The following is a 21,656-nucleotide window of genomic DNA, read 5'->3' as shown; positions in this document are numbered from 1 at the left end:
GCAGGATGACAACAGGACAGTTCCCTGTGGGTGTTGACCCGACTTCCAAAACCCACAGAGTTCCAGTCTGATCTTCAGGATGTTTAACAGATTCATCAAAACTAATCCACAGACCCTGTCCTGATGCCAGACACCACAGGACCCCCAAACCTCTCCCCTTGCAGAGGTCCCATGTTATGTTTGTGTATGAAGGATGGGTACAAAGGTTTATTAATGTTTCGAAACAGCTTTATTTAAACTTCAGACAAAGGCAGCAAATAATAAAAGAATAAAAAGAATAAAAATCATGCCAATAAAACAAATGCAAAACTCCTCGTCCCCACACTACAGGAAATATGTCAAAATAAAAGTCTTTCTCTGTCATTGCCTGTGAAGACACAGTGGTAAAGTCCTGCATGGCTTCTTCCAGTAAGTGGTGTGTCACATGTGAACACTGGGACACTTTGCATAGAGCTAAAAGGTTACAGACAGATGCAAAACTCTGCATTCAGCAGTTCCTCTTAAAGACAGTCTTGCTGAAAAAAACTCTCCTGAAAGTGTGTGTATGTGTTTATAGCTGTGAAATACTAGCCTCAAATGTATGGAAGCAAATCAGTCTGACCAGATTCTGAATGTTAAAAGACACTTAAATTAAAACACCAAAAATGATATGCAGTGAATATACTGTATGTACTGTATTTAAATTCAGTTATCAGTAACCCATTTTCAGTGTTAATTTTTAGTGTCAAAAACCATTAAATATTTTTCTTCTGTGTCAAAACATTGTTTTTTTTATAATGAAAAACATTCCAGGTAAAATTGTACATTTAAAAAAAAAATTGAATAATGAAAATTCAAAGTCTTCATTTTTGATTGATGATTGATTTGATTTGACCAAAGGAGCAGGATTTGCTGGATGCTTTTTGGCCTAATTCAAAATCAAATGCCAATCCTTGTGTTCAGCACTGAAACAGAATTTTAGACATTAAATCTAAAATCTCAAAATAAACCAATCAGAAATGAGGGCTTTGAAACAAAGAAACAAACAAACAATATGTTGACACTGAAAAGTAACAATGAAAATTGGCAAACAAAAATTGAAAGAGTTGAATTCAAAGATAAATAAAAAATGCATCATATTCACTGCATCATTTTTTGGGTGTTTCAATTTTAATGGTTTTGTTTTATTTAAAATCTGGTGAGAATGATTTTCTTCCATACCAAACATCTCAGTATGAGATCCATCTTCCGTGATTGTCGGGTTAGATTTTATCCACCTCTTTTGATAAACTCCACCACAAATCTGACACACAAACAAAAACACATCTAATATAATTTACTACCTCACCCAACCCTCCCAAGCCACACAGTGGCCCAGCAATAAAAAAAAAATTGACAGAATCAAACTAATTACCGCCAGAATGCCTTATTATTACAGTTGGTAAAGTACAGTTTTATACAAAATAAGACAAATTTACAATTGGTATAAAACAAATTTGGGAGTTTAAGGTGGACATTGTCAGGCTCAAGACTTCCCTTTCTCCCTTTGTATACAAACTACATGATGACGCATGTCTGTTTACAGTAGGTGTCTGTAAAAGGAGGTGTATACCAGTTAATCAGAGGTCACATGACCTATTCCTGTCCTTTAATAAAGATTTACAAACGTGCATGAGCAAACACACACTCTAATTCAAAAGCACAATCCCAACATGTCCCTGAACCTGTCCCTGTTAGTGCAGCACAATGAATGATGGCACTGAAAGAAATCTCTTTAAAAAAATTACAATTAAAACTCACATAGTGATATATATTGTTTGGCTTTTAAATTTCTTTACAGATTGTGCTCAAAAATTGTACCCTAATTGTAACAGATATAATTAAAAAAATATTAATTTCTAGTTATTTGAATGGGTTCCTAAATTTAAAAGAAGCAAATTTTCCAAAAAATATTGAACAAATTCTATCGTCAAGAGTTTTTCCTCACTGGAAACTTTTAGCTCTTATTTTTGTTTGCAAAGACAAGGTATTTAAAAAGCTATGATGGATTTTTTAGATGGTCAAAACATGTTTCAAACTTTCATTGTGAGTTTTACACTAAAATGTCAAACAAATACCAAAAAATTAAAGCATGTCGGCAATAAAAAACAGAAAACAACCAAAAATGTATAATTAAGCAGATGAAGGCAGGATGCAACTAATATATATATATATATATATATGTTCTTGTTCAGAACTTTACTAAATTCTTCTAAAGGTGTGTTTTCTTTTCTGTTTTAGAAAGTTTCATAAAGAAATTATGATTCATAAGAAGATGAACAATAATATTACATTTTCATACATCGCAATTTTTGATCAAAGTTAATAACATTCGCTGTACACATTAAAATAAATTTTGATGTAAGATGAACTTTCATGTATAGAAATACAAAACATGAATAATTAGGATTGTTAAAATAGGCACTTATTCCATATTTGAGCTTTTTCTCTGTAACATTAGACAGCAACACAGGGCCTTTTGTGTCATGTATATCTTTAATAAACCTGTCTCTAAATTCTAATGTTTCTGTTTCACAAATCTATTTATTATCACCCGCTGCTGAAAGGATTTTAATGAAACCTGCAGAAAGTGAACTTTGGATGTAAATCTTTTGGAGTCAGCTTGATTCAAGATGGCTGTATTGTTCCATTTGTCCTAGCTGAGTTATTGTAGCTGCTGTAGTTGAAAAATGTTACAGTAAAGCTGTTTTTTTTACATCTTTAGAATCTTTTCTTTGCTGAAAACATGAAGAATAACTGCTTAGGTAATAAATGAAGCTGATGACTGTCTTTAGTATCGACTTTAATATGTTTAATTAATTAATTTCCAGGGATAGACACAATGCAAACCCCGTTAGCTTTTCTAAGGCATTTTCAATTTAAAGTTAGCATCTATGCTAATTGTTGCTCAGCAGCCTGTGATTATTAGGGTACTGTTGACATATAGTACTATAAATGCTTTATTTTGCATAAAAATATATTAATCAGTTTTTTTTATTTATCTACAATAATTAATTTCAATTAGTAAACTTGTATTTCTGTTTTTCACAGTGTTTTAGATAAACATCACTAAACTTACCAGCTGCCTGGTAGTGTTTACTGACAAACCTAATAATCACAGATAACCAAAATGGATTGATAAAGGTTTCATAATACCATCGTAGCCATCTGAATAATAATCGAATTGAAAATCATGAGGTGCCTAAATATTCCCACCCCTAATGGAAAAGTTAGGCTGTCTCCAGAGCCATTTTAGCTCCATAGCCTGCAGTAACTCCCAGTGGCCACAAAGAGGAGGTGCTGTTACTGTTACACCAGCTCTTCCTGAGGGGGCTCAAGTGTTCAAGACTTGGTTTACAAGAAACAGTGATGAGGCTGCACACAGGGCATGTTTCTGTGTCTGTGTGTAAGTATGCTGATCGTCAGTGGCAGTGTCTTTATTATCTCTATATTTCTCAGTTTTCCAACTAGGAAGTGTCCATGTGAAGCTGACTTTGGCACAGCAACAATAAAAAATAAAAATAAAAAAGATTATCTTTTGGCAGGATTGTCAGTAGAGAATTCATAATACCATCCTATTTTACAATTAAGTAGTTTTTCTTTCATTAAAAGCTTATCAAACATTCTTTCCACCTCCATCACGGGCTCTGTTCTCAGATGGATCAAAGCTGAAGGCTGTGATATTGCCCCACACATGCAAACTCCAATCTGAGGGGACTCCATTGTTAGACGTGTGTTCTTGAATACAGAAATCCCAAAAACCACTCTGTGTGTGTTGCCATGACGGAGGAGCCCAGAAGATTCATGGCCAGAGTTTTTATGCTGTCAGGTCTGATATGACCAGTTTTTCTATTTTATTCCCAATCTCTCCAGGAACTTGAAGCTCCTCGGCTTCATAGTCATCATCAAATGCCCTGAGAACATAATTCACATAAAATAATTAGTATTTCTACTATTTTCTTTACAAACTGATTATTTTATGTGGTTAGCCTGTATATGTGTGTTATTGCGTACCCCTCATGTAGCTGCTCGTTAGCCGTCTCCTCTGCTACCAGTATCTCATACTCCTCTGAGGCGTATTTATCCCAGTCAGATGGCTCAGGACCTTCATTATCAATATCCTGAAACATAAATTCAAATGTCACTATTGTACAGCTTTCACAATAATTAAACAATCAAAAACAAAAAGGATACAGACAGAGAATTTTGCTCTTTAGAGTAGAAGTACAAAAAAATAAGAGGACAACTTCAAGTGATAGTTCAGATCTTTTAAAAGTGGGTTCTGACAGCAGCAATCTACTTTGCTCAGACTAGCCATTAGCTTATCAGTCTGGTCAGAATAAAAATCTATTTAGCCAAACTTAAATTAATGTAAACTATTGCTTTTAACCCTCCCATGGACTTCGGGACAAATTGACCCGAAGTTACAAGGGCTGCTCTTCCTCTCTTTAGTTACGAGGGCTTCAGGAGGGTTAAATAGTACAAAAACAATTATAATAAATCCAAAGTCAGCATTTACTGATGATAGTGTGAACCTTACAGTCAGTAAAATACAAATACAATGAAAATGTTAATGCCCACAGCAACTCAGAGGAAAACAAATAAAATGTGATCCATCAATCATTCTTTTTCAGTGATTTATCACCTGCCAACAAAAGGTAAAGGTGGAACATTAATGTTTTTGCCCATTTATGTGTGTGGGACTGTGGGTGTGTGTATCTGTTACCAAAATATCTAATGAATTACCAGACAAAGTTTAATGAAACCTTCAGAAAGTATATATTGCATGTATGTCTTCAAGTGATTAACTTTTGAGGACAATTAATACAAGATGGCTGCAACAATCAACTGACCTTAAAAAACAGAAAAAATGGTTTTACAGATATTAAGCAAAAACTGGTTGCAGTAGAAGTCATACATAAAAAAATACTTAGAGCGTGACATCTTGCGATACTGCATTTGATTGTGCAATGCAGAAATGCTAGGCCTTTAATCACTATTCTACTTCATCAGACACTTTTCTTCTATCTTTTTTCCTATTTCAAACTCTTAGTGCATGCAGTACAAACAAGAAATGTACCTTTTGCACAGCAAATGGATCTCTTTGTTCATGGTCCAGGTATTTCTCCAGATTAAAGAAGGTGTCAAAGAATATGTGAGCCATCCGGCAGCGCTTCAGATCACTCAGGGTTATTTTACCTGATGGAAACATAGAAATGAATTCAGAAGCAGTATCATATTTTAATGGTACAGTCTCACTGTCCAATAGAAAAAAACCCAAAGATGTCTAACCTGTACTCTCTGGTTTGACCAGGTCGAGCATCTGGCAGAGCAAATCCTGGAAGGGCAGAGGTTCAATACCCATCCTTTCCATCCTCTCACATTGCTCTTCATAGAAATATTCTAACTCATACATGGACAGGATGCCGTCACCATCTGCATCCATGCAGCGGAACCAGTACTCTATACTAAAAAGACAAAGGACAAAAACCATGCAATTAAGAAGCAGCAGGGCTGACAATGGTGAGTGTGTTGCTGAATATTTACACACAGTGACTTAAAATACCTAAACAGACGCCCAGTCATACACATGTGCTTATTACCTGGTGGGGTTTTTCTTGTCTTCCTCAGATATGAGGAACCAAACAAACTCAGCGTAGCTCATCCTGCCTTCTCTCTGCACAGCGTTGCCCCTGGAAACCAAACTGAGACGTTAACTTTCAGCTTCCATGGTGAAGTTAATTGGCTTCTGTGTGCTCATGGATGTGTTTCCACTTACCGAGTAACAGCCCCGGAAAACAACCTCTCGATGATTCTGTTTGAAGACGCTGTCAGGAGTGACAGTAAGAAATCATGAACACATATAACTGGGTTCTGATAGAACAAAACAAGTAAATACTGTTTTAATGTCCTCTGCAAACTAACTTAGAGAACAGAAAAACATTTTATATCAGGCAAAATGAAGTATTAAGATTAGGATAAATAGATAGTACTGCCCTAAAGATATACTTTATACCTTTTAAAGTGAAGTTCTGTGGACAGCTTTATGAATAATGAATATCCTACCCGTTTTAGATAGCTCTTTGAACAACCTCAGTTTGGAGAAACAGAGTTTAATTCTTACCAGATTGATGAGCTAACAGCTTGTCCAAGCAGGGCCATAACCAAAAATGGATTGTGGTCATCTTAAAACAACTTTGGTTTCAAAAACTTCATTAAAGCTCATGTGAACATTATTTCACAAACTTTTACATTACCGACTAGCCATTAGCTCATCAATCTGGTCAGAATTAAACTCTATTTCTCCAAAGTGAGGTCATTCAAAGTTATTATTTGTACAAAATCTTTCTGTAAAACCCTACTTATGAAGATCTGAGCTATGCCTTTAAAGGCATAGTATGGTCATTTTTGAAGTGATGTTTTGTCAAACACTTATCAATAGTTACTACCTTGTCAGTCACGACAACAGTCATAGGGCATGGAGTATGGACAAAAGGGCAGGTCTTCATTCAGCTAGTCAAACGAGGGCTCGTTTTGCATCATTAACATAAATGCTGTTCAGGTGAAAAAAACAGCAACAAACTAAAGAAAAAGTACCATGTAAAAAATGGAACGGTTTAATATTAGCTAATGTAGCATTGTTTTATATCAAGATGTTGTTTTTGAGAAAGAATCATTCTATATGCCTGAAAACAATATAAAACAGGCCCTTATTTGGCTAGCAATGAGCCGAGCCTGGATGTAAACTTTTACCTTTTTCTTCATACTCTGTGTTCTGAGACTGATATCACAGATCATAAGTTACTTACTAAAAACTATTTGACAGAACATCACTTCAAAATGACCAGACTAACCCATAAGGAAAGTGCACTGAACTAGGTTTGTGATTTTTAGTTAAAAGCGTACAGCCACAAACTTGTAACGATACATGAGGTCCACATACACTTTGTCCAGAAAAACGAACCAACAGATTAAGCAGAACTTGTGTTTTGTTTTCTTTAATATTAATATTGCTGGCAAAAGAATTTTGCACACCATCTCATTACTCTTTATCCCTCAGCATTTGCATTTACTGCTGTTTTTATATTCAAAGTGCACTGTAGTTACTAATACCATATGTAAATAAAAAAAATAAGATGAGAGACAAAAGTAAACAAACAAAGACCTAAACTATCCATTTAAGTCAAGATATAATCAGATGTTTTTGAAAAACCTCAATGAAAATGTTTTTATTGTGTATTTTAGATGGAAAAAATCTTCACATTGTGCTTACCATGGTCGTTGTATCTTGCCAGGTCCTTAAAGTCAATGTACAGGTCATGATCTGTGTCTAGCTCCCAGAACTTGCAGTAAATGACATAAAAATGTTCATAGGAGAAGTAGTCAGTGATCTGGTTGATGTCTTCCTCTTCCTCCAGCAGGGCCAGAGTCTGCAGGAAGTTGCTCCTGCGCAACTCTGTCATGTTGATGCGGCCTGTCCATGAACGGTTCACCACATAGAATATCCTCTGAATCACCTGTGAGAACACAATAGAACAGTAGCTACATCAGAATTACAAGGACTACAATCCTTTTAAACATGACAAAAATAGGGACAGATTATTCATTCAAAAGTGGTCTTTTTTGCATCAGTCTTATGCTATTTAGGCCATTTTCTCTTCAGCTTTTATTTAATATTTGCCATTTTACTTGTTCTTATGGGCAAATATGTTGCAACAGGAAAAATACAAAAAAGATAGAATTATAAAGCTTACGCACAAAGCAAAATATATAGCATATAATTATCTTTATTCAAGATTTTAGTGCAGCAGGTTTTATAACAGTGGAAAACAGGGGGTCCAGGTACTCTTCCTTTAATGCAAAACCCACAAAATTGACCAAAAAGTGGATTAGCAACAGTTTCCTGATATCAATCTCCAAGGGCCACTCATGTCCCATTAAGTAGCTGATCTGAACTAAAGGAGAAGTGTCTGAAAATGGACATGTGGCAGGCTGGGGTCTCATCAACAAATGAACTGCAGAGAGGGCAGCAGTGTTTCAGTGATGTCACTGAACTTTTGGGAAACAAACCTTCAATTTCAGCTGCACCAGTCCAACTGTTATAATGTTGACAAGGTTGCATCTGCTAACTATATAAGACAAGGTTACTAAGGACTGTTATTGATCAAGGTTGACTGCAGCTGGTAGTTTCTCTTTGCAAAAATAAAAAAGCGCTCATTGGATTGACGAATACTCATCCACCCCCTCAGATGGAAGAAAATTGGTTAGGATGTTCAGGAACAACAAGGATAAGTCAGATTAAGATGTTTGGCCACAATGACAAGAAGTATGTATGAAGGAGCCAAAGTTGAGAACACTAAACCAACTATCAAACATGTTGGTGGTAATATCATGCTGTGATACTGGTGCATTGCACAAAATGGACGAAAAAATGAAGAAGGACTACCTCCAAATTCTTCAACTTCACCTCAACTCAATGGCTAGACAATTAAAACTTAAACACAATGGTGTATTCCAACAGGACAATGCTTCCCAAACACACATCAGAACTAGTTTCTGATTGGATAAAACAGACTGACATTAGGCTTTTGGAATGATCTTCTTAAAGGCCCAACCTCAACCTAATTGAAAATTTTGGACTATGATTAAAAGCCGGATCTGTTTCAGAAAAAAACAATCAATTTAAATGAACTCAACCAAGTCTGCCAAAAAGAGTGGTCAAATATCACCCAGAATTACCAACTGACTAAGGAATACAAGCATCCTGCAAAGGATCAATAAAGTCTGTGGTCGAGGTGCAACTTGCTTTGGGACATTTCACCAATTATTAGTGGGGGTATATTTGACCATATATGTGTGTATCTGACCCTGTGTGGATTAGAAGAAATCCAAAATAAATTCAAACTTGTTTTTAAAAGTAATTGGAAGTATATATTGTATAACTGATTTTGTAAAACCATAGTGACATAACAATAAGGTCAGATGTCAATGGGGACTGAAAAAAGGCGCCTGTGACATAAAAATCCATGTACTTTCTCAAATTCACAGCAAATAAGTATGAAGATGTGAGTCAGTTTGATTAACTTTCCTTCTTTCAAAGTCACTGCCACTGTTTAGTTTGAAAAATACTAAAAATATCAACATTTGCTAACATTTTTACTACTTCCCTTATGCACTATCACTACTTCACCTACCTACCTAATAATATAATTGATATCAATAATACAAAGAAATTACCTAAAAAATCTTAAGTAAAATGTAAAACTTAACTTTTTTATGCACTTATGGAGCTTCCTTCCATGTTTTTATTCTGACTGACCCTGTGACCAATACCTTAACAAACAAAATGGCTTCCACGAAACAGCTTGAACAGCTTAAAATCATACCTTCCTTGAAAAAGACCAGTTCAAATCAATATTTAAAAGCCTGAAATTAATCTGACATTCATGCTCATGATGAGTGGATGGGAACTTCTGCAACTGCAAACACACAGACACATAATTTATATTTTCTGTTACTTACCGTTGTTATGTAGCGGGAGTGGAATTCAGGTGCATCTTTCAAAAATGTGAGTCCAGGATGAGTGTCTACTATGTCCTAATTGTACAATAAACAAAAGTTAAAACAAAAGTACAAAAATGTGTAATGCTTCTGATTCCTAAACTGGTAAAAAGATGCCGACCTGCAGTAAAGGAATAAAGTCTTCCTGTTCCAAATAGTTAGAGCCAGGTTTAGATAACATGTAAATAAATCTTGAAGCATCGTCATGGCAGCTGTGCAGCAACCTACAGAAAAGGAGAGACAAGGATTTAGGAGGTATTTGATATATACCTAACTATCGTGATATTCTATTGGAAACATTTGAATAATTAAGAAAAACAAGTTTGACTTACTTCCTCCATGTTGCAACAAATGAGTGAACTGACACAAAACCTGTCCTCTCACCACCTGTTGCATAAAACATGGGGGCCTTCCAGTAAAGTGGACACCCACAAACCTGAATAGAAACATGTGCAAAATTACAAATACTGAACACACACACAAAAAGAAAAACATGTCAGTTAAAGAAGTAAACCTATTTAAAAGTTGGCTAATTAATTTGATCAATTATTAGGCCAATTTATGCTATTTTAAAATAACTGGAACTGGTTACACCTGATCATAGTAAATCTATTAAAAGTCAGGCAAATCTTTGCTTAAAACTTTGCCATTACCTGTTACTGTCAAGTCAGTTTGTCTGTTAGCAAATTATCTCATAAACCACTGGACAGATTGTAATGAAAGTCTCAAAAAGTACTTTTTGGATGCACCTCTGCAACTAACTAACTTTTGGAATCAACTAATTCAAGATAGCCGCCACAGGTAATCAACCTTAGCCAACATAAAAGTGCCTATTTAGTCAAATTTACAGTTACTGACCAAATGTCAGTAACTGTACTGACAAAATAATCAAATACTCTGAGTACTATACATCTTTGAGATCTCGCAACATTGCCTATGATCACCCATAACCTCAATTACACTGTCATTCTCATCATAGGATGATCTTAGTTTACCACTTTGACATGAAGGAGCACAGATGATATGCATTCCATTAATTAGATGATAAATATGGGTACAGATCTGCAGTAAGTCATGAGGCTAAATCACTCAGTCATTGTTTTTTTTTTTATTTTCTCTCCAAAATGTGTTAGATTGTTTGAATATTAAACTGTTATATATATATACGTCCAAAAAACTTACAAATGGTCTCCATAAATCAGTTATTCTGATACTTAAAAATCAGTACTGACATTGGCTATTAAAAAACTAATTGCTCAATGTGTAGTTTGTTGTCTAGAAATAAAAACAAATGTATATCCTAGATAGAATAAATTGTGTTGTTTGTTAGAGATAAGACAAAATAAAAATACCTGCCAATAAATATCAACAGCTAAATGAGATTTTTCTTTTGTTTACATTTTTAAAGCAGAATAATTGAAACATAAAGCTAAGTTAAATTGTTTCTAGATTCAGAACATTATCATGTTTGCTTTTAAACTTCTTACCTTGGCAATTTTGCCCATTTCATAAATGTCTGCCTTCTCCTCCTCAAATTCAGTGAATGCTGTCTCGATGGCAGTGATGACTATGTCGTGGTTGGCAGCCGGGCCCAGGGCAGGGAGCCCATGGGGGTAGTAGAACCTGGGAATGTTAATGGCAGGAGGAGGGGGGGTTACTATCACCGGAGCTGGAGGAGGGCTTGGTGAGCGCTGTGTGGGGACTGGAGTAGCTGTGGCTGGCAATGGTGGGGGTGTCCCTGGTTTCTTTTCTGGTTTGGACTGGACCTGAAAAGGTAAAGAGATGAGATCAAGAGTGGAAATGGACAGCCAGGGTTGGGACTGATTCTGTCATATTTATTCCCATCATGTACAGTGTTGATGGTCTGGATGTTTTTTTTATGACACTTCACTTGTTTTTAATACTTCTCTTACAATTGTTTTAGTCACCACATCAGCTAAATGAGTACTAAGCAACTCATTATTTTTCTTTCAGACTTTTGCAAGTAAAGTTTCATGTAAAACTATACATTTAAAAACTAAAACATTTCTGAAGAAATGTTGACGGGTGTCATTGAAGCTCCAGCCCTAAATTCAAATAGAACTTTGCAATAATCTACACTTTGAAAAAAAGCCTAAATCATGATCTATAAACTGCAAATAATTGTAAAGCGAAACCAAGAACAAAAACATGTTAAAGGTGCTGCCAGTGGCTTATTATTGTCACCATGGTAACCATACACCTTCAACTGTCACTCCCTGACTGCTAAGTTAATAGACTGAAAATAAGCATCAAACAGTTAGGTGCTGTGCAAAAATTATAAGTAAGATCTTGATTCTTAAACCGTGACTAGCAGAAGGTCCTGTTGGTCACATATGTGTGAACCTTTATGTTTCTGCAGTGTTTCATGTAGAAGATATGCAAGTTTGAAAAGACCGTCCAAATAAAAATTTGAAAAGAGTATTTTTTATTCAAAATATAACTAAAGTCGATTTAAGCTTGGCTGTGCATTCTCTGCAATCTGAGGGAATTTGAGACAAAACTGTAAGACCTATAGCAGTGAGAGACACACTGGGTGAAAGAAAACAAAAAAGCCTATGGTCTGGTGTATAAGTTGTATATGTATTAAAAAAAAAAGTTGTAGGAATCAGAAGAAGTTGCAAAAGAATAGAAAGTTTTAGACTGCTCAAAAGTTAGTGTGAAACATCATCAATTTTTCCATGGAAAAATAAAACTTAAATTGCAATTGTGTAAAAAAAAAAATATATATATATATATATATATATATATATACATATATAAAAATGCCAGTTCTGTCATGTGAAGTCAAGTTTTATGTGATCTGTTTAAACTTTGAATGATGTTTCTATCATGAAGTTAGCCCGAGTTGTGAAGCTCCATACAGGCTTGGGCTTTCTCATCTGTTTTACTTAAATCCCATTCATCTCCACTGGGGTTTTTTTTCTTGCAATTTTTTGCAAATTCTATTTTCACTGTGACTCGTACCACAACTAAAAATTATGGTAAACTATTCTTCATAGAGATATTACTTTTTGGTATATAATTTGCATGTTTTTTTTTCCAAAACTGCAAAATGATAGTAATAACAGCAACAGCAACAGAATATCAATAAAGGCCTTTCAATGTGTGTACATTGCCATCCTTAAAAGGTGTTTTGTGCAATCTGAACTAATGAGAAAAGTTGAATCAGCTTTTAGACTTTTTTTCTTTTCTTTTTGAAATCCAAAACTTGTAGAAAAAACTTGGATTAATTTAATTTTTTTGACCAACAAACTCACATCATACAGTTCACACCAGTTTACACTGCCAAGATTGAATGGTAACTTGGTAACTTGAAATCTTGAATTCAGTACTCACTCAGGGGTGGCACTGAAAAGTTACAGCTTTCACACTATAGCACAAAGCGCAGCAATGAATTACTGTATCTTAAAGGTCCAGAAGGTTGTCCCTGGCACTTCTCTGGCCTTCATACTGTGTGTATTGAGCAGGACAGCTGTAGCAGTGTTTCCCTTCATGGAGTTCATTCTGTCACTCTACTCCTGCACCCTCACCCCACCCCCACTACCCCATGTATGCTATAAATATCCTGCCAATATCTGTCTCCAAATAGTTTTGCTGTCCATGGCATGTAGCTCTGTTTGCGTAACAGCAAAAGAACGCTTCTACTGTATTCAGTTTATTGTCATCTGTAGATATACATATAAATAAATGGATAATTTGAAAAAGAACAACAACAAGTGTACACTTGTGTATTTTTCGAACTTTTTCAGATTGAGTCCTTGCTTGTTCATCCTGCCTGATGAACTGACTGACCTGTTGCTGCTGGAAAGATTTGAGTCTCTTCTTGAAGCGTGAGGGGAGGACAAAGTCACACCCTCTGGCCAGGAATGCCAGCTCACCCCTCAGGTCAGGGTCCCGCCGTAACGATGTCTCTTTGATCATCATAGTGAGGGCCAAGACTTGTAACCTCCCCGCCCGATACAACCACCGGCGTGCGTACTGACCCAGAAGGCACAGAGTTTGCCAGGGGACTAAAAAAGTTACTGAACTGAACTGTAATGAATAAATCTACTTAAACAGCTCAGATATATGAAGAGCAAAAAAAGGCAAAATATCTCAGGAAAGCAATGGATTATTCCAGGTTTGTGTGCCCTCTAGCAAAAACTCACACTCACAAAATCTCTCTCCTAAAAGCTCCACTTGTACAGACAGACTTCAAAAGTTGTATCCTGGAGAGCAATAATCCACTGGTATATCTGTGCAATCAGGTATTCCTCAGACGTCCTGAATAACAGTGCAGAAGTGGGGACAGAACCATGATACCATACTGTTTTATGGCCAACTGCTGTTCCAAACTGCAGCTTGTCTGATAGGAAGAAAGCCTTCGACTGTCCCCATGTCAGCTCTGGATGTTTGCATTTGGTGCAGCCTCAGTGGTGCCTGCTGCTCCAAGCTGGGCTCTGACAAACTGCACTGAGAAACATGAGCCATGGCAATACACACACACATGCACACACACTCTCTGCAAACTGTCTGTCTAATCATTAGGGTGGATAGTTTGGTGGGGAGATGGGTGCAAACATGTTGCATTTCAATGTGTAGTGTTTTACAGGATCTGAGCCCTTCTTAGTTCCTGCCTGGAACTAAAGTTAGACAGCGGGAAGTTATAACTCCAAGTGATTAAAATAATTTTACAGGAGACAGGAAGCTCCAGTCTAGGCAGCGTGTGAATGGGTGGGTTAGACAAGTGAGCTGAAATATTTTCATCAGATATTTAAGATGAAGTGATGACTCAGCAGGCGAAGCACCTGTTGTTCAATTTGTTGATGTAGAGAGTTTCTACTGGATGAGCTTCCTTTGGAAACAAAATGTTACAATCCATGTCTGCCACTGTTGACTAGAGATAAATCTACTAATCATTATTACTGATGAAATAATGTGAGCTTACAGTCAATAAAAAGGTCACAGACTCCATTCAGTACTGGGGGAAAGAAAGAAAGAAAGAGAAGCAACAACTCCTAATTTAAAAACTGAAACCAAAGACTATGATAATGTTGTTTGGAAGTCGTCCTACTGATGAATAAAGTTTAAAAGCAATGGACTTTCAAATGATTTTAGCAGGCAATAACTTTAACACCTATAGAACAGATATCCCCAAATGATTTTAGCCTATTTTTGAGCTTGCCAAAAAATGCTAGAGTTGATGAGACTGGAACTGTTTTTCTGAAACATTGACGCTTGCAAAAAAATTCTAAATTAACATATTTCTTAGCTCAGATAATTTTTCATTTATTGTATTAACTATAAATGGCTTTAGAAAGAGGTATTTTCTGTTGACACTTAAGATCTTCTGAACAATGACAATCTGAGGGTGCAATAAACTGAGAACATGAGTTTCTACCAGGGACCTATAGTACCTTAAAAAATATTCAGTCCCTTTGAAGTTTTTCACATTTTGTCACATTACACTGGTCACCCTAAGTTAAAACCACCAATTTCAAAGTATTTTACTGGAATTTGATGGACCAACTTAAAGTAGTGGATAATTGTGAAGTGGAAAGAAAATATGTGGTTTTTACAATTAAAAAACTGAAAATTGCGTGGACATCGGGGGCAGTTCCCCTGGACTGGCAGACTGGGGTGGTGGTCCACTTATTCAAAAAGGGGGACCGGAGAGTGTGTTCCAATTACAGAGGGATCACACTCTTAAGCTTCCCTGGTAAGGTCTATTCGGGGGTTCTAAAGAGGAGGGTCCGCCAGTGTGGTTTTCGTCCTGGTCGTGGAACACTGGACCAGCTCTATACCCTCAGCAGGGTCCTTGAGGGTGCATGTTAGTTCGCCCAACCAGTCTACATGTGTTTTGTGGACTTGGAGAAGGCGTTCGACCGTGCCCCTCGGGGAATCCTGTCGGGGGTACTCCGGGAGTATGGGGTACCGGGACCTTTGATACGGGCTATTAGGTCCCTATATGACTGGTGTCAGAGCTTGGTCCGCATTGCTGGCAGTAAGTCGGATTTGTTTCCGGTGAGAGTTGGACTCCGCCAAGGTTGCCCTTTGTCACCGATTCTGTTCATAACGTTTATGGACAGAATTTCTAGGCGCAGCCAAGGTGTTGAGGGGATCCGTTTTGGTGGTCTTAGGATTGCGTCTCTGTTTTTTGCAGATGATGTGGTCCTATTGGCTTCATTGGGCTGTGATCTTTCGCTGACAGCGGTTTGCAGCCGAGTGCGAAGCGGCTGGGATGAGGATCAGTGCCTAAAAATCTGAGGCCGTGGTCTTGAGCCGGAAAAGAATAGAGTGCCTTCTCCGGGTCGGGGAAATGAGTTTTCTCTGCAGGGTGTCTGGGCTCTCCCTTTGAGATAGGGTGAGAAGCTCGATCATCCGGGAGGGACTCAGAGTAAAGCCGCTGCTTCTCCATGTCGAGAGGAGCCAGTTGAGGTGGCTCGGGCATTTGATTAGGATGCCTCCTGGACGCCTCCCTGGTGAGGTGTTCCGGGCACGTCCTGCTGGGAGGAGGCCCAGAGGAAGACCCAGGACACACTGGAGGGACTATGTTTCTCGGCTGGCCTGGGAACACCTTGGGATTCCCCCGGAGGAGCTGGCCCAAGTGGCTGGGGAAAGGGAAGTCTGGGTCTCCCTGCTTAGGCTGCTGCCCCCGCGACCCGACCCCGGATAAGCGGAAGAAGATGGATGGATGGATGGATGAAAAACTGAAAAAGTGTGATGTTCATTTGTTTTCAGCTCCTTCACTCTGATAACTAAAATCCAGACCAACCAGTTGCCTCCAGAAGTCACATAATTAGTAAACAGAGCCCACCTGTGTGTATTTTAATCTCCGTATAAATCCAGCTGTTCTGTGAAGGCTTTAGAGGTCTGTTACAGAACATTAGAAAACAAACAGCTTCATGAAGAAAAAACACACCAGACAGGTCAGGGATAAAGTTGTTCAGAAGTTTAAAGCACGGCTCAGTTATAAAACAATATTCCAAGCTTTGAACGGAGCTCTGTTCAATCCATCTGAAAATAGAAAGACCACAGCACAACTGCAAACCTACCAGGTTTATGTCGTCCACCTAAACCTGTTAAAGACAGCAAAAGACTTGAGACTGGGGCAAAGAATCACCCTCCACCAGGACAACATTGTGAAATATCCAGCCAGAGCTACAATGGAATGAGTTAGATCAAAGTATATTCATGATTTAGAATGACTCAGTAAAAGTTCTGACTTAAATCCAAGTGAAAATCTGTGGCAAGACTTGAAAACTGCTGTTTAGGTGCTCTCCATCCAACCTGACTGAGCTTGAGCTGTTTCACAAAACATAATGGGTAAAAATTTCAGTCTCTAGATGTGCAGAACTGTTAAAGACAGACTTCAAAAGTCTTGCAGCAAAATGTGGTTCAACAAAGTGTCGACTCAGGGGGACTGAATACAAATGTATGGTCCACTTTTCAGATTTTTATTTGTAAACACTTTTGAAAATCATGCATCATTTTTATTCCACTTCACAATTATGAGCTACTTGGAGTTGGTTTGTCACATAAAATCCCAGTAAAATACTTTGAAGTTTGTGGTTGTAAAGTGACAAAATGCGGAAAAGTTTAAGGGGGTTAATAATTTTTCAAGGCACTGTATTTTAAAACCTGTGGAGATCAATTTAACATGAAGACGCAGACCTGAACACGGTGAACAAGTTGCTGAAGAGAAACAATTGGGAGCAGACAGATTTCTCAGATGTTCCACTGAGGTTGACTATCATATCAACATAAACGGAGAATTTACTGCCCTCTAGTGCCACAGACTCTCCATTATGGTAACTCAATCACATGATGCATTTATACATAAATACATGTTTACTCTTTGATTAAAACACTTTAGCAGCTAAAAATATTAAGGTCCTGGTCGTGAAAAGCCTTCTGTGCTTTGAATGTCTTTTTGGTATTGATGGTATTATATTAAGCTGCTTATAATCTATGTTTTAAAAAAAGTGGGCTTAGATTGTAAAGACAGAGTTTTGAGCTGGATCTCTCACAGTGGACACGGAAAAGTTCAGAAATTGTGCACGTCTGTAAAACTCATAAGAAAATTAAGTGAGTCACCTTCTGATTTTTTTGGGTAACTCCTCTTAGCTCCCTGTGCGCTCTGCTGAATTCTTTGGAACAACTGGACTCTATAATGAAGCCAAGGTTGCATACCAATCCTACACACAGACACACACACTTGCAAACACATTGTCTTCTTTCAAGCCTCCACTAACCTCTGTTCTGCAGAGGGAAACACTGTACAGTCACCTTCTCATGATAAGAAGCAAACATGCACTCATATTCTTCCTTCTAAACTTGTATTTGTACTTCTCTTAGTCTGATACTTCCTCAGCTCGACTTTAACAACAGAAGCAATCTCTCTATAAAGATATGTGTGTATGTATTTAACTGTGAGTGTGTAAAGGGAGCCTGACCAGATGCCACCGGGCAGCTGCGTGCTCTTTTTCTGTCTGACTGACATTTGGTGAAAGTCAGCACTGTCAAAAATGGCTCTGCTTGGTACTAAAACCTGCCCCAGTTTGGAAAAAGGTGGAAGGAGATTTGAATTTTCAAACACTTCACACATTTGAGATTAGCACCAAATTGATTTTACTTGATCTTAACCCTCCTGTGACCTTTGGGTCAAATGGGCCAAAAGTTACAAGGGCTTCTCTTCCTCTCTTCAGTTAAGAAGGCTTCAGGAGGGTTAAAGTGTAGCTTTAAGCCAACTCTTTGGAAGATCTTCAGGTGCTGGACAGCAGTATGTAGAAGAGTCTGCTCAGGTGACATGAAAACAACCTCTGGAACAAACTGTTCTTTTTAAGGATACACAAAGTCAGCAGTGATGCAGCAATGTACAGTCAGAAGACTTAAAATAACTACTGAAGTAGCCCAGTGTATGAGTTTAGGTTATTTATATGATTTATTTGTTAAATTTGATTGAAAAACTCAAAATTACACTTTATTATATGTTATTCTATTCTAAAAGAACACAAATTAGGTATGTTTTTGTCAACTCTAAGTTAGTTCTAACAAGGTTGAGTCCTCTGGAGGACTGGACGTGTTCTTTGCTGAAACGGAGAACCACAAACCCAGACCCTGACCAGTGGTCATTCTTTATGTTGCAGTGATGGAAAAGGAAAGAAAACCAACTTAATCAGACCAGGACTCTGATGTTTACTCCTATCTCCAGGACAGCAGTCACTCTTTCAGAGATGAAGATGTGCACATCCCTGATGGAGAGGAACGCTGGTTCAAGAGAGGAGTAAAGGAAGCCACCTTTGTGAAGAGAATCTGTATGTCATTAAACACGGGTGGAGGCCTCCACGTCCAACTGCCCCCCTCTTCCAATGCTGTTATTGGGAGTATCACTCAGCCCTCTGTGAATAGCAAATGGCCAGGGAACTAACGATCGGTCTTTAGGCTGATGGTCCTCCTTCTGCATGTGAATAACTAGTTTTGGGTGTCACCAGCAACTGGTTAATTCACTACACACTGATGCTTACAAGACTGAGTTTGCTTGCAGCTGCAGAGATTGAAGAAGTCTTTTTGATAAAAGACAAAACATTTCAACAAAGAAGAAGAACCCGTCCAGAGGACTTGAATCAACCCTGTTAGATTTATCTACCTGGATTATTGTTCATGCATCAAGACAACTCTAAGTTAGATAACTTTAAATTTAACTTTTTTAAAAAGATCAAAGTTTTGTCATAATAATTTTTTGCCTCTAAAAAACTTTTAGTTACTTTTAGGGTCTTTTTAAGGTGGTCAGCCCATTATCATTAAAGCACCCTTATTACTATCCGGTTAAAATGTTTCGTCCAGTATCTCGCTGTGCAGCTTTGAAATAAAACATGCAAAATGTACACCAGAACCTGCATATTGATCTAAAATAGTGTGCTATGCCTTTTGGTAGCCCTGTGTTGCACAACTGCAAAAAAGAAAAAAATCATGGTGATCAATGAAATTTTGATGAAACGCATGAGAAAATCCGGCCCTCTTTGGAGCTCTACATCTCAGACATATTTCACATTAAAAACATCATTCATAGTTTATACAAGTCACTGAAAGTTGGACTTTACATATCCAAATTTTGATATATTTTATGGTTTTTACACAATCACAGTTTAGGTTTTATCGTTTTTTTCACAGAATGTTTAACTAAGAGTAGATAAATGTCACACTAACTTGAACTGTCTAGAATTTTCAAATCTTTTGCAATCAATCTCTTCTTACTCTCACAACTCTTTTTGGTACATAGGCTATACGACTTACACATCAAAACAGTCTTTTTTCTCTTCTTTTACTCAGTGTGTCCTCACTGCTGTGGGACTTAAGGTTTTCACTTAGATTCCCTCATATTGCAGAGAGTGCACAGTCAAACTTTGATAGATTTCTGTTATAATTTAGCTTAAAATATTCTCTTTAAAACTGTTTTATTTTATTTGCATGTCTCTGTCACTGCAGCAACATACAAATGTATATATGTGATCATCAGATCTGACTTAAAGTTTTTGCACAAATATAAAATAAGAAAAATAAAAATTCACATAAACCTTATTTTTCCTCTTAAAACTGTGAATTTAAAAAAGTGTTAATTGATTTTGTGATATTTTATCTTTAGATTACCCCTTTGAACTGAATTTTTTTTAAATAAACCTCAATCAAAAATAACGTCCACTTGTCAGAACAATAATAGACTGCTCAAGCAACCTCTAATTAATCAGAAATAGATAAATAAAACAAAATGTGCAGTTACTTTTAACCCTAATATTAATGTCTATTCTGTGCACAGAAACAAATATAAATATATATATTACCATTAATAGCCAATAATGCCAGCAATGGCTGTAATGAGTCTATTTTCACTGTCGCTTGTGTTGATATTATCTTTTTACTATTTATTGTTTTGTGTTCAGCACTTCGGCCAACAGTAATTGTTTTAAACGTGCTGTATTTGATTGTATTTGTGTGCTGAGTGTTATGTCTGCAGGACTAGCCTCTGCTCAGCACCCAGATCTAATGTGACTCCATCGCTCCATAGCTCCAGGCACTGATCATATAAATACACAAAGGGAAGCAGAGAGGGTCAACAACTGCCACCTTTATCCAACTGTTAAATACACACTTAAAGTGCACATATGTTGTCCTCCAGTGTTTAATTAGAGCACACACACATTATAACATGTTAATGTGTGTGTGGGTCTACGTATGTCTTGATGGATTCACTTAACAGGAACTGTTTAATCCTGTCTGTAAGAGCAGCAAAATAGTGTGAACATGACAGCTTCCTACTCCCCCCACCACCACCCCCTCTCACACATGCACACACACAGCTGCTCTACGAAACTGGCTGTCTGCTGTGTGTAAACTTATCTGTGTAAAGTTAGCAACTGATTCATATTTATTTCTGCTTCAGGCACCAGGCAGAGTTTACTTATACACAAACACTCACTCAGTCATGGATGGAGGCACAGTTAGTGATGCACATGTGCAAAACACAAGGACAGATAATGTTTTGAAATTAAAATATTCTAAAGAGTGCCTTTAAGTTTGGGTTACAATATTTCAGTTATTGTAGCTGTTTACCAAAACATTCTTAGGATTAAAATGTATAACACATTGCAAACCCAATTCTGAAAAAGGTGAAAAGTAGTGCACACACATTACAACAGCCCCTCTCTGGGCTGCCACCTTGGTGGAGGGGTTTGAGTGTCCCAATGATCCTAGGAGCTATGCTGTCAGGGGCTTCTTGCCCCTAGTAGGGTCACCCAAGGCAGACAGGTCCTAGGTGAGGGATCAGACAAAGTGCAGCCCAAAGCCCCTTATGTGGGTTACCGGGGACCCATTCTGGAGCCAGGCCTGGAGGTGGGGCACGTTGGCGAGCGCCTGGTGGCCGGGCTTTCACCCATGGGGCCCGGCCGAGCACAGCCCGAAGAGGTCACATGGGTCCCTTTTCCCATTGGCTCACCACCTATGGGAGGGGCCAAAGGGGTCGGGTGCAATGTGGGATGGGTGGTGGTCGAAGGCGGGGACCTTGGCGGTCTGATCCTCGG

At 37.7% G+C, this 21,656-nt stretch overlaps 1 protein-coding gene across 3 annotated transcripts in view; it reads right to left on the bottom strand.

Annotated features, from left to right (window-relative positions):
- Positions 1-210: 210 nt before the first annotated feature.
- ppp2r3a (protein phosphatase 2, regulatory subunit B'', alpha) overlaps positions 211-21,656 on the bottom strand; it is a 131,889-nt gene continuing 110,443 nt past the window's right edge. For 2 of the 3 annotated variants that reach the window (XM_017436422.3, XM_017436423.3), the window contains exons 3-13: positions 11,067-11,345; positions 9,912-10,015; positions 9,701-9,803; positions 9,541-9,615; positions 7,292-7,535; positions 5,798-5,846; positions 5,622-5,711; positions 5,311-5,486; positions 5,099-5,217; positions 4,033-4,139; positions 211-3,932 (exon numbers count right to left, since the gene is read on the bottom strand). In XM_017436422.3, the coding sequence (XP_017291911.1) occupies positions 3,836-3,932; positions 4,033-4,139; positions 5,099-5,217; positions 5,311-5,486; positions 5,622-5,711; positions 5,798-5,846; positions 7,292-7,535; positions 9,541-9,615; positions 9,701-9,803; positions 9,912-10,015; positions 11,067-11,345 (1,443 nt within the window). In that variant the 3' untranslated portion in view covers positions 211-3,835. Of the gene's footprint in view, positions 3,933-4,032; positions 4,140-5,098; positions 5,218-5,310; positions 5,487-5,621; positions 5,712-5,797; positions 5,847-7,291; positions 7,536-9,540; positions 9,616-9,700; positions 9,804-9,911; positions 10,016-11,066; positions 11,346-13,392; positions 15,056-21,656 lie in introns of those variants that run through there. The other variant, XM_017436424.3, reaches the window with a different exon arrangement.

This window comes from Kryptolebias marmoratus, linkage group LG10 (assembly GCF_001649575.2).
Source record: "Kryptolebias marmoratus isolate JLee-2015 linkage group LG10, ASM164957v2, whole genome shotgun sequence".
NCBI classification, from domain to species: domain Eukaryota; kingdom Metazoa; phylum Chordata; class Actinopteri; order Cyprinodontiformes; family Rivulidae; genus Kryptolebias; species Kryptolebias marmoratus.
This window is presented reverse-complemented; position numbering and strand designations above follow the sequence as displayed.